Genomic DNA, 11720 nt, shown 5'->3' on the forward strand with positions numbered 1-11720 from the left:
ACTGCAAATATCGGATCATTTGAAAGTCAAAAAGTTATAGTTAGTGCTGTTGATCGCCGTTAGGTTATAGATCCTTGCGTCTTAGACTTGAGCCGTTGACCGTTGTACATGATCATGATATTATTCAACGCACATGAAAATTAGGTACATATAGCTATCTATACAGACATATATAACCAAAACAAAAGATATGATTAAATGGTAACAATTACAGAGAATATTTGTTGTTGATAGAAAATTCTATCTCAAATAATTTGCATAGTCCTTCCATGGCAAACGAATATTATATGCATATATGTATATGCATGTGCGTATTGCGTACGGAAATGCGTAGTCACTACGTTCGAATAACTTGATTAGTTTACCTATATATTCATTAACACATTTTAAAGAACATAAAAACATGCATCAAACCATACAAAAAGACATCATGACGGTGAATAGGAATCGGATTATAACATTACCACTCCACAAATTGTTAATTACTTCTATATTAACTAACCCGATACATATAAGTCTTTGGCCAAGTCCCAAAATTATTGGATGGTTCACAAACCCTACATTACACACACACACACACGCATATATATATATATATATATATATATATATATATAGAGAGAGAGAGAGAGAGAGAGAGAGAGAGAGATGGATGGCAAATCTAGGAGGCGGAATCTTGGTTGGAGGAGGAAGCGAGGGCATGGAAGATCTTGGGGATGTCGAAGGAGTCGTCCAAGTAAAAGGTGGCGGAGGTGGGCTTCTGTCCGACGGTGCATGCGAATATCTCAGCCGCATCCGACAAGGAGTGGCCATCCTTCCCTGCCGTTATTACCTCAAACATCTCCTCGTCCGAGCTGTCGTCTCCTATGCACAGAACAAAGTCCACCGTCTCCCCTCTCTCCTGCATTGCTGCCAAAAGCCTCTCCGCCACCAACCCTTTGTTCACTCCCTGCATTTTCACATCATCATCATCGCCATGTTCTTATCAGTTTCCTTCATGGCGGCCAATGGGATGAAATTAAGGCGTGAGAGAGAGAGAGCGCTGACCTTTGGTCTAACTTCCACTGTTTGTCGGCTGTTCTTGATGGAGACACCATCTTTTGCAAGCAAGCCCGTGAGGTGTTTCATAAGCTCTTTGGCTTGTGATGGCCCCAGATCAGGATCTGCGAATCGGTAGTCCCAGACGAGAGTGCTTTCTCTGCTCTCTATCCCTGACCCATCTGTCATCCTCTTGTACTCTCTCACCACCGGCTCTGCAATCTGCTTCCATTCAAAATTTGGCACCGATATTGTCCTTTCCCACTCTGCTTCTTGATTTGGCCTTGCCCCATATGAGAACGGATTCAAAAGATCGAAACTTTTTTATCCCAAAGATAGTTCCATTCCATATCTATGCATGAACATGATCTACTCTAGTGTTTTTATTCTTGAAAACGACTTTTTGTATTCAATATTGACGTGATTGAAAATCTAGAAAGAAAAAAAACATGGCGAATCCTCTCAATGGTCCAATGAACGATATTCCTATTGAATGGTTCATCATATTATTTTGTGTGTTCAGAGAAACCTGAAGCAAAACCAAAAGGCCAAAGGAGAGACAAAAATCCATACCGTATAAAGTAACCGTGCTCTGCTGCCAAGCCGAGGCCATCACAATCCGAGAACCATTCCGTCAGTGTGGTTCTGTCTTCTCCGCTGACAAGGAACACGATGTTCTTGGGATCTCTGCACAGACTGTTCAATGTCTCAATTGTCTGTCGGCTTGGCTTCGAATCGATGGACCCTGCCTCCACCATTGTGCCGTCATAATCCACAAGAATAGCTCGGCTCTTGGTTCTCTTGTAAGCTGAGACAATGTGCTCAACCGAAAGCTTTCTAAAACTAGGGTCAAGGGCAATAACCCGAAACCCTAAACCAAACCCTATTCCCCAGCACTTTTTCCTCGTGTGATCAGCACAAGCACTTTCGAGATCCTGCAAAAAGCTGCGTGCCCAGTAAGCAACGTCATGAGTGCTAACGAATCTGTAATGCCTCTCATGACGGAGCTGTTTCTCTGCTTCTGAAGCTGTTAGGGTATACTCCATGGCTTCAGTTACAGAATCAATACTCCATGGATTCACTCGAACTGCACCACTCAGGGAAGGAGAACACCCCATGAACTCCGATACTACGAGCATGCTCTTCTTTGCTGTTGATGGGTTTAGGCCTAAGATTTCATCCAGCATTTGGGTGCTTTGCCTACATGTAACATACTCATAAGGTATAAGATTCATACCGTCTCTCAGCGCTGTGACGAGGCAGCACTCTGCAATAACGTAATAAGCAATCCGTTCAAAGAACTTGAGTGGCTTGTACACTAGAACCACAGGCTCGTACCCTGGCCTTCCAAACATGTCATTGATCTTTTTAACTGCGGCGAAAGTTTCGGACTGAACACATTGTATGTTTCTCCCACGGCTTCTTGCAGGGTTTGCAATCTGGACCAATACAACTCTACCCCTCTTATTGGGATGTTGGGTGAGGAGCTGCTCCATTGCCAAGAGTTTCAGGCTAATTCCTTTGAAAACGTCCATGTCATCCACTCCGAGCATGACTTGTCGACCCTGGAACTGATCTCGAAGCTGCGCAACCATGCTCTGGGTCTCTGGAAGATTCAATACCGACTGAAGCTGACCAATATGAATCCCAACAGCCATAATCTTTATGCTGACTACTCGACCATAATACTCAAGCCCGAGGGTACCTCGTTTGGACTGATAGGACAAACCGAGCATCCTGGTGCAGCAAGAAAGGAAATGCCTTGCATAGTCAAAGATGTGAAACCCGATCAGGTCCGAGTTGAGAAGTGCTCGTAATATCTCAATCCTCACGGGAAGGGCACGAAAAACCTCAGATGAAGGAAACGGGCTATGAAGGAAATACCCCAGCTTGACCCTATTAAACCTCTTCCTTAGAAAAGTGGGCAAAACCATCAAATGGTAATCATGGACCCAGACATAGTCATCATCTGGACTAATCACCTCCATGACTTTGTCTGCAAATATCTTGTTCACAGAGACATAAGCTTGCCATAACGAACGATCAAACTTGATACCATAATCGGGCACTATAGGAAGCATGTAATGAAACAAAGGCCACAAGCTCTGCTTACAGAACCCGTGATAGTACTTGGCAAAGAGATCAGGAGGGACATAGGCAGGAACACATTTGAAATTTTCAAGCAGCCTCTGAGCCACATCGTCTTGATCAATCGGCTCAATCTCTGCTTTAAGACAACCAATGTAGATAACTTCCACGTCTTCACGAACACCATCTTTCAATTGTACAAGAAGAGAGTTGTTATCCCAGCTGAAATTCCATTTACCATCAGAGTTCTGCTGAGCTTTAATGGGAAGCTGGTTCCCAACGATGATCAACCGTTCTTGCAAGACAGATGACGGAGCATCAGAATCCGCACCGTTGCCGATCTCATTGTCTAGTTCAGACAAGACGCCTGGAACAGTTGCCACTCGTGGAAACCTTTTCTTCTCACGGGAAATTGTAGGAGAGCCGCCCGAAGCAAGGTCCAAGAGATTGGAATACGATCTTGATGCCATTTCCTAAGGTGTAACCCCTCCTTCTAAGCGGTAGCAGCGTTCAAAAATCTAAACAGAACAAAACCCTTGTCGGTCAGATATTTTGAAGCAGATGTGCATGATTGATTTTTACAAAGTAACAACGAAAGCTAAATGCGAAGCCAGAACACCAAATGCACACAACTCAGTCCGAGAAAACCTCGAACAGCTTATATGCACACCCCCAAAAACAAAGATTCCTGCCGGAAAATTAAAGGAAAGCAAAAAAAATACAACCAAAATAATCGATATGCACCATAAACCAATATTTAATTAAAGAGTTCTAAATCACAGAACATGTCGGGGAGAAAATAGAGCAAGACAGCACTCGTACACTCACGTGAACAAGAACAGAACAACAAGCTCAAGCAAAAACAGAACAGTCGCTCTACTGAAATTTCATGAGATTTCGAGTTACAGCGGAATGATAAGAAGAAGAGAAAACGAGAACCCATTTTAGAGATGCAAAGAAGATGGATGAAAAAAACTTACTTTTCGAGTTTCTGACAGTGAGACCAGTGAGAGAGAGAGAGAGGGAGCTCAAAAGATTCTTTCTTCCATCGTTCTATTTGTTCTCTCTCCTGCACTCTGTATAAATAAATACTAAAAAAGATTTCCTTTTAGTTCCCCTTGCTTTATTTATTTTTATTGAATTTGGGCGTAGATTTTACATTTATGGAAGATTCTTTATTGCCTTTCGGCAAGGTTTACTGCCTTGCGGCTTTAATGACTAATTAAGTAATTTTAGTACAGATGGCAATTAGTTACCAAATGATACACAAGCCAGATTTCATAAAACTTATAAACTATATATTATAAGAGAGTATTCTGATTTACCGACGGATTCTCAGAAAAAGCCATCTGGATTTTGTTTTCCTAGTCTGTTCCAATTCTGTGTCACTTCATTTCGTTCGGTGGGAGACAAAATAAAAAAGTTGGTGCGTTGGTTATATATATATATATATATATATTTGCACATGCTTATGTTAAAAAAGAGATATTTTTTGTGATAAAGTCAGTTTAGATAGTAATACATGATGAACCTCTCTCTCTCTCTCTCTCTCTCTCTCTCTCTCTCTCTCTCTCTAACACAGGAAGAAAAAGGCAACAAATCTCATGATGTCTTTGTAGAATGAAACACATATCATGTCTCTCTCTCCTCTCCCTCTCCCCTATTATTGGGATTAAGTGAGTTTTAAGCAGAGAATGCGATGATTATTATTATTGACTAAAGAAGAGTGTTATCCATCTTCAAAATCTCATTTTTCTAAACCATGGTTAACTTTTTAACCGCGCTGATTAAATTACAATTCTTCTCCTTAATTAGGAGATGCTTTGGTAAAAATACATTTAATTTGCTTCATTTGCGTGCATGTTCATTTTTGGATATACCCTCCGTGCATGCATGGTATGTGATGGACCTTGTTATATTTTACGTATTCAACGAACGAGCATAAAAACCCAACAACGAGACGGTGATTGGCCAATGTGAAATGTTTTCGTTTGTATGGATTGTATAAGACACCATTATAAAACGTTGTCATTCCAATTAAATGATTGAAGACACAACTCAAAACCCATACCACCAGTTATTGGCAGGAAACACGGAGTGGGGCAAACTTTCTATGTCTACCATTATTTCCTTCCCTGTAGTTGCATAGACAACTATATGTATGTATACATATACATGTAACGTCTACAGTTGATTTCGCTTATACACATGTCATATCGACGGTTGAATTTCGCTCCGATATAAATGTTTGTATTAATCCACATTTAATAGAAGAAACAAAGACGACCATTTTGTTTGGTCCTTTTCAGTTTTCAATGCGAATGTGGAATTGAATTATGTAGCGTTAAAAGAAAAGGTCCAACCACTCTTTGACATAATGAGAAATCTACTTGAAGCACATCCATTCCTTCATGGACAAGTAATAAGTGAGATAAAATTTGACTATATATATATGTAGAATAACTTACCAGTAAAACACTATCGGATCCGTGGCGCAATGGTAGCGCGTCTGACTCCAGATCAGAAGGTTGCGTGTTCGATTCACGTCGGGTTCAATCTCCCGAATCCTTAAGGGTCCTACTTTTTTTTTTTTTTTTTTTTTTGCCTAATCATCCATTTAACCGGCAAGACATCGGAGTCCAGAACAGAGAAACGACAAGCAATCCGACGTCATCTTTGCAAACGATTTTTCCAAGCTAAATACAGTAAAACGACATGCATCCGAACCCCAGAGAGAGAGAGTGTGTGATCGATCGATCAATCATCATCCCCAACTTGTTCAGGTTTGACGAAGAACTCTATATAAGCAATCCGACTCGGCGGCTGATATCTGGTGGACTCTACGTTCGGTCTAGCAACCGAAACCAAGTGCTGAACTTTCAGCATTCCCCCTCTCCCTATTGTTACTTTGCTTCCTCTGTTGTCTTTGATGACACTCCCCGGAATACTCGATGTTACTGCCTTGAGGAACTTGTATTTGTACCTATATTCAACCCACTTCATTAGTAAAATGCCTCCGGTCAATCCTCCTTACCAAATTGTTCATATCAGGTTTAGACAAAGCTCAATGCAACGAGTGTGATACTAAGTCGAAAGCACCTTTTGGGCAGTTCTACCCCAAAAGGAATCCTAACGAACATGCCACTCTCGATTTCCAGGATCAACATCTAATGACTGAAAGAGTTAGTGGTTACCTGTGAGAGACATCGCAATCACAATGGAAGGCAAGGAGTAGATCCGTGTTGGCATAATACATGAAGTCTATCTGCAGGAAGAAAAAAATAAAGGAAAGATCTTGAACGTGAGTTATGTTGATTCTTTCACAGATATATGATACTTTGCCCGGAGAAAAAAAAGGTGCGAAATGGGACCTGTAAATCTCCATGGCCTTCCCCTCTGAATGTGACACAGGGGGGAGACTGTTGAAGGGTGAGCTGAATGCTTGATCCCGGCCATTCAAGATCATCTATGGCTTCCTTCAGTGCTGAGGACTAAGAGATGAAAGGATAACGGCAAGACACATAGAGCAAACATGCACTAAGATAGATAATCAGCTAGAAGGGAAAGTGATATACAACATCCATGGACCCACGATGACAGAGTTACAATACTGATTGATTACCTTTACAGTAAAAGTGAGAGGTGCGGTTCCTGCCTGCTCAAAGTTATAGTCCCATGAATTGGTCTCCGGGATTCTTGTTCTCATCTCAGCATAAAAGCAGGAGTTCAGCGTATCAACGGACCTAAAGAAGTAAAGGTCAGATATCTATGTGATCCAATGACTTAGGCGACAGCTTGGGGCATTGTCAGCTAAAATAGATTCTACTATTCGCATTCCTTGTCCCTGAGGGGTTCATTGTATGACCATTGAATCCATCGTTTTGCTGTTCAACTCAAATGTTCATCATTAGCCAAATCCCTCTAACTTTTCTCATCACAAACACATTCTACGAATTGAATAAAAAACAAAAAAGATCAACAGATACCATCCCAGACCTGGAAAAGCATCAGGTGCAATATGGAAGTAAAGATAAGGGGCCAAATACTAAAACTGGCGCCCCGAATTGGAGAGACTGGGATAATAGCATTAGTAACAGGACAAGGATCATACTTGATAAGAAGCTCCATGTCAGGGCCTGGATACTGGATTTCAATGGTACTCGAAAGTCCAGGAATTGAGAATGTGTTCAAGCAATCCACGAGAAGCCCTAAACTGATTCCAAACCTCGGCCTCCCTTGAGCTCCGTACTCGTATTTCACAAAGAGCTTTCCACACAATGTCAAACGTCAAATCCAGACCAAATTGTTTGCGCATTTTCTCGGCAGCCAAACGGATCACAGAAACGAAAACCCAGATGGGTACCTCGCGCTGAAGATAAACCTTGGCCTGAAGACAGCCTGATTCCTCCACGATAAGGACAATACCGTGCTCCGACAACTCGACTAAAGCGTCCTGGGAACAGAGGATTTGAGAGGAAGATGGAGAATCGAGGAGAAGTGAGATTTTCGAGGGAGGTACAAAAACCCTAGATGGCGGGCAAGAGGGGGACCTGGTGGCGTTTCCAGCGAACGCAGGAGAGGGCGTCGACCATGCCCTGGACGTTGTCGAGCTGGCAGACGAGGTCCGGCGCCTCTGCCTGAGTCTCCGGCGAAGAGCTCATCTCCTTCCCTCGCTTTCTTCTCCAATGCTTTTGCCGCCAAAATTCCCGAAGCCCAAATGAGAACCCAAAGGACATAATATTAACACCTATTATGATTGTCTTATAACAATATTATAACTTTGGCAGGCAGATTATTAGGTCATCTAAACTGAAATGTGAAAAAAAAATGAAAGGTAAAATGTCCCAAAAATGAGAAGGGCTTTGCAAGCTGTTCTTTTTCATTAGTAAAATTTTATTCAGCTCTTTTATATTGATGCGATTGTGTAATTCGGTTTGGATTGAACCAATTATTAAGAGAACTGATCACCTCAGCATCTCACATCTGGCCATATTAAACCGATCGGAACCGGTTAGGTTCGGTTTTGGAAACCGTGGAGTGAACCAATCGCATAAGATTGAGAGGGGAACATCACAACGCAAGAGATGCTTGACAACTCTCTCTGTCTCATCCACTCCCAAGTCTTAAAACGAAGAAAAAAAAAAGAATTACACAAAAACAATAATACTCCGACACAGACACCAAAACCAAAACTTGACGTTTAGTCTCTTTCCATGAGATACCACACATCTTTATATATATATATATATAGATATACACTCACTCAGTAGCAGAACACAAACCAAAACCCAACAGGCAGAAAAAGGAAAGATAGCCATGAAAGCACACGCTCAAAGCAAGAACATACCAACGAGATTTGCTTCATTGATGTTCTTTGGGGGTAGTGAACAAACACCCGTCAACTCTTTTGCACTCATCTCGTCTCTACCAATCAAGCGGCCAGCACTATGATCACAATCAGGAGTACGATACCGAATATCACCAGCAGCAAGCATGTCTGCATGGAAAAAACAACGGAGTCAGTTTTGATGCCTGATGATCTAACAGTTCCTACACTGGTTGGTGTTTAAGGCAGGAAAAGCTTGAGTTTTTTTTTTGTTTTTACCAGAGATGAATTTGATCTTTGCGTTTTTGAGGCTTTTGCGAGATGGGATTTCCCTTGTGCTGCAGCAGCATGCGAGTTCTCGATGTGTGTCCCTATATCATCTGCGGAATGGGCACCGATGAGGACATGATCTAAGTGAGGATGAGAACTGAATCTTCATGACAGGATTAGATGACTTACCGATCATGGCTCCTTGATCATGAACTAGCACCGCTAGGTCTTTAAAGATTTCGTTCACCTCACCTATCTGCTGCTGGATCTCTTGTATGCCCTGCTCTCTCTCCTCAATTACAGCCTCGTTGAATGCAATCTCGTTGTCCAGCAGTAAGACTTCCTGTCTGTGATCGTGAAACAAGTGAGAGATCAATCATTATCTGAATAGATCACGATCCAAGCACTTGCACCATAAGAACTCTCCATATATATTTCATGACATACGAAATGGAAGAAACGTGCCATAAGATTGGATTCATCGAAGATCTCACCTTCTTGATTCCACAAGAAGCGCACGTTGCTCTGGAGTCTTATCTGAAATCACGTCTACCTCGCCAGCTGTGTAACTGTACACCAACCCAAAACTTGATGACATTAGGACCATATGTCAAGAAGGATAATATTTGGCTGTCACAGTTTGCATTAAGTAACCAGGATGACTTTGCGAGTGACACTCTCACATAGATATCCAAAGAAAAACCCAGATCATCGAGTTTATAAATTTATATTTCCGTTTTATTTATTCCAGTAGATAAGATCAAGACAACATAAACAGTCTCTGACTTCTAGGTGATCATTTACCTGGACGGAAGGACTGCTTGAGGCACAAAAGGAGTATATGCAGTTTCCCTTTCAGCTGCAAGACGCTGGGCCTTCTGGAACTCTTTCAGAACTGCTTGAAAGTCCTTTGCAAGCTTCGCATCCGCAATCTTCTTATTTGGCTGCAGGACATCAATGAACAATCATCAACAACAAGTTCATCATGCAAACATGAAAATCATGGAAACTGAACAAGAAACTTCCTCCTTGTTCTTACCCCACCAAAAAAAAAAAAAAAAGCAAGAAATTGTTAAGGCAGAAACTCACGTTCACACCAGCTCGATGATCTGTTTCACTGGCTTCTCGAAGTTTAGCTGAGGTGTCCTTCACGAGCTGTCCAATGTGCAGCCTCGCCTTGTGCCTGCCCAAGTAACACAATTCCCCTATAGGATCACTAGGAACTATGAAAATGCTAAAAAGAGTCAACTTCCTGACACTTCAAAAGATTCAATTTGAAGATAAGAGAGACACAGAACAATGTTAAAGAATACAAGAAACCATAAACAGATGATTGTCAAGGAAAAATCACATTTCCAGACACAAATTTTCATGCTTTAATCCTCTAACCAGTTACCAGGCAATTCCAAAGTAACAACAAAAACTCATATAGGCCCAGAACAGTTTCGGATTCGGAGGCCATACAAAACATTGGCAGCTACTCAATTCCAACAAAAAATGGATCATTTTCACCACAGTGAACCCTAAACATCTCAGAATTCCAACAAATTAAAGACACGAACTTACAGCTTCTCCCGGAGCTCGGGCGTGTCCTTAGGAGTACCGAGGGTATTGACGAGACGCTGAAAGGACGAGACGGAGGTATTGATCTGAAAAATGCCGGAGGCGACGGCCTGAGTCGCATCCTGTCGACCTTTATTGATCCTTGACGAAGCCAACGGCCTTCCTGCCTCCAAATCCTGAAAACTCATCTTCCTCTTTTCCCTCGGATTCTCTTTCCTTCGAAATCCTCGAACTTTCTCGGAAAGATCACCCAGATACAAAAAAGATAACAGATTCTCCTCCTCTATTCCCCGGGAAAGAGGTGGAAAATCGAAATTCGGCTTACGCTAACAAAGAAAGAGGGGGATACGGATTTCCCAATTGCCGGGATTTTTCCGATGATTGAGAAAAACTTCAAACAAGGCGTGAATCGCGGGGGGGAGAGAGATTGAATTGCGTGATGAGCTGTTTGGAAATCTGAGAGAACCCCCTTTTCTTTGAATATTTTCCTTCTGATACCATTTATTTCATTTGCTCCCTTTATTTTCTAAAAAATACCAAATTAAATCGATTGTTTGAAATGCAACAGATATATCCTCCCTTGGGATTCAAGTCTGCGAGCATTACAATACACCTTTTTAAAATGTTAGGCTAAAAATATAAATTCAAAACATTTATTATATTCACATTGACATCGAGATCTTTAGAAGTTCTATGCTGTTTTCGTAATAGCTGAAGCGCGTGTATCTCACCTGAGAGCAAGTTGTTCTTCTGGCGGGACGGTGCTCGGCTTAGGACACGTGGCTTTCCTTGATTGGTTGAAGATGTGATTATATCACGTTGTGTGCTCATCGATAGCAAGGGGGTTAATTAAATTAATTAAGTGTAATTATCTGGTGTACGAATCATTTGTCAAGATTCATACTTTCAGACATCGTATCATATATCTTGGCTTCTTCTCTATTTCAAGGTGTCCATGTTTTTCCTTATCTCTGCAAATCCGCGGCGAAAGACTCTGGTTTGATTTTTCGTTTCAAAATTTCAAACATTTATAAAAGAAATCAGCTTCCGTCCAATCCGCGTCTACGATTCTTCGCCATGTCGGTGAGTATATCGTCTATCTCCTTCGTTTTCGCCTATCTGTCCTTATGGATTTTGTGTGCTTTTGATTTTCATCGAATACGCTGTTGATTTTATCTGATGATGTGAATAGATCTGATCATAAGGGTTCCTGCGATGTGAGATTTGTGTGAAATGGTTTGAATCGCGATGAAGAATCGCCTGTTTGCATTTGTTTTCACTTTGGATAAGGCTGTCCATTTGAACATTTGAAATGTTTCGGTTTCTATTTTCCGTCAAATGGCTGTTGCTGAGGGGGAATAATCATTTGGTCCTAAACTATTCGCTTGAATTTGGTGCCGGGTTCGGGAATTTGAACCCCCCCCCCCCCCCCTTC

General features: G+C 41.7%; 4 protein-coding genes and 1 non-coding gene across 7 annotated transcripts in view; 2 read left to right on the forward strand and 3 right to left on the reverse strand.

Annotated features, from left to right (window-relative positions):
* Positions 1–467: 467 nt before the first annotated feature.
* Positions 468–4211, reverse strand: LOC104798333 (alpha,alpha-trehalose-phosphate synthase [UDP-forming] 5). 2 transcript variants are annotated; one of them, XM_010520361.2, is made up of 4 exons: positions 4107–4211; positions 1612–3644; positions 1048–1321; positions 468–949 (listed from the first exon to the last, which is right to left on the reverse strand). In XM_010520361.2, the coding sequence occupies exons 2-4, from the start codon at positions 3594–3596 to the stop codon at positions 662–664; spliced, it is 2547 nt and encodes an 848-aa protein (XP_010518663.1). In that variant the 5' UTR covers positions 3597–3644; positions 4107–4211; the 3' UTR covers positions 468–661. The 2 variants fall into 2 exon arrangements, with proteins under 2 accessions (XP_010518663.1, XP_010518664.1); XM_010520362.2 differs by lacking the exon at positions 4107–4211 and adding an exon at positions 3955–4059.
* Positions 4212–5609: 1398 nt separating this feature from the next.
* Positions 5610–5681, forward strand: TRNAW-CCA. Its single transcript has one exon. It is a non-coding gene; the product is annotated as a tRNA-Trp (tRNA).
* A 96-nt stretch (positions 5682–5777) lies between these two features.
* Positions 5778–8186, reverse strand: LOC104798334. 2 transcript variants are annotated; one of them, XM_010520364.1, is made up of 8 exons: positions 8095–8186; positions 7677–7814; positions 7490–7579; positions 7238–7392; positions 6749–6869; positions 6498–6617; positions 6321–6391; positions 5778–6109 (listed from the first exon to the last, which is right to left on the reverse strand). In XM_010520364.1, the coding sequence occupies exons 2-8, from the start codon at positions 7785–7787 to the stop codon at positions 5884–5886; spliced, it is 894 nt and encodes a 297-aa protein (XP_010518666.1). In that variant the 5' UTR covers positions 7788–7814; positions 8095–8186; the 3' UTR covers positions 5778–5883. The 2 variants fall into 2 exon arrangements, with proteins under 2 accessions (XP_010518666.1, XP_010518665.1); XM_010520363.2 differs by lacking the exon at positions 8095–8186 and having other exon boundaries at positions 7677–7872.
* Positions 8187–8256: 70 nt separating this feature from the next.
* On the reverse strand, positions 8257–10743 carry LOC104798335 (syntaxin-22). Its single transcript, XM_010520365.2, has 7 exons — positions 10289–10743; positions 9812–9905; positions 9527–9666; positions 9217–9291; positions 8912–9069; positions 8732–8832; positions 8257–8623 (listed from the first exon to the last, which is right to left on the reverse strand). Exons 1-7 carry the CDS (start codon positions 10471–10473, stop codon positions 8558–8560), a joined length of 819 nt encoding a protein of 272 aa, XP_010518667.1. The 5' UTR covers positions 10474–10743; the 3' UTR covers positions 8257–8557.
* A 443-nt stretch (positions 10744–11186) lies between these two features.
* The window catches only part of LOC104798336 (binding partner of ACD11 1), a 2635-nt gene continuing 2101 nt past the window's right edge, over positions 11187–11720 (forward strand). The window contains 1 exon segment of the mRNA XM_019200679.1: positions 11187–11368. Coding sequence (XP_019056224.1) covers positions 11363–11368 — 6 coding nt within the window. The 5' untranslated portion in view covers positions 11187–11362.

Source organism: Tarenaya hassleriana, unplaced genomic scaffold (genome assembly GCF_000463585.1).
Source record: "Tarenaya hassleriana unplaced genomic scaffold, ASM46358v1 Cleome53, whole genome shotgun sequence".
Taxonomy (NCBI): Eukaryota; Viridiplantae; Streptophyta; class Magnoliopsida; order Brassicales; family Cleomaceae; genus Tarenaya; species Tarenaya hassleriana.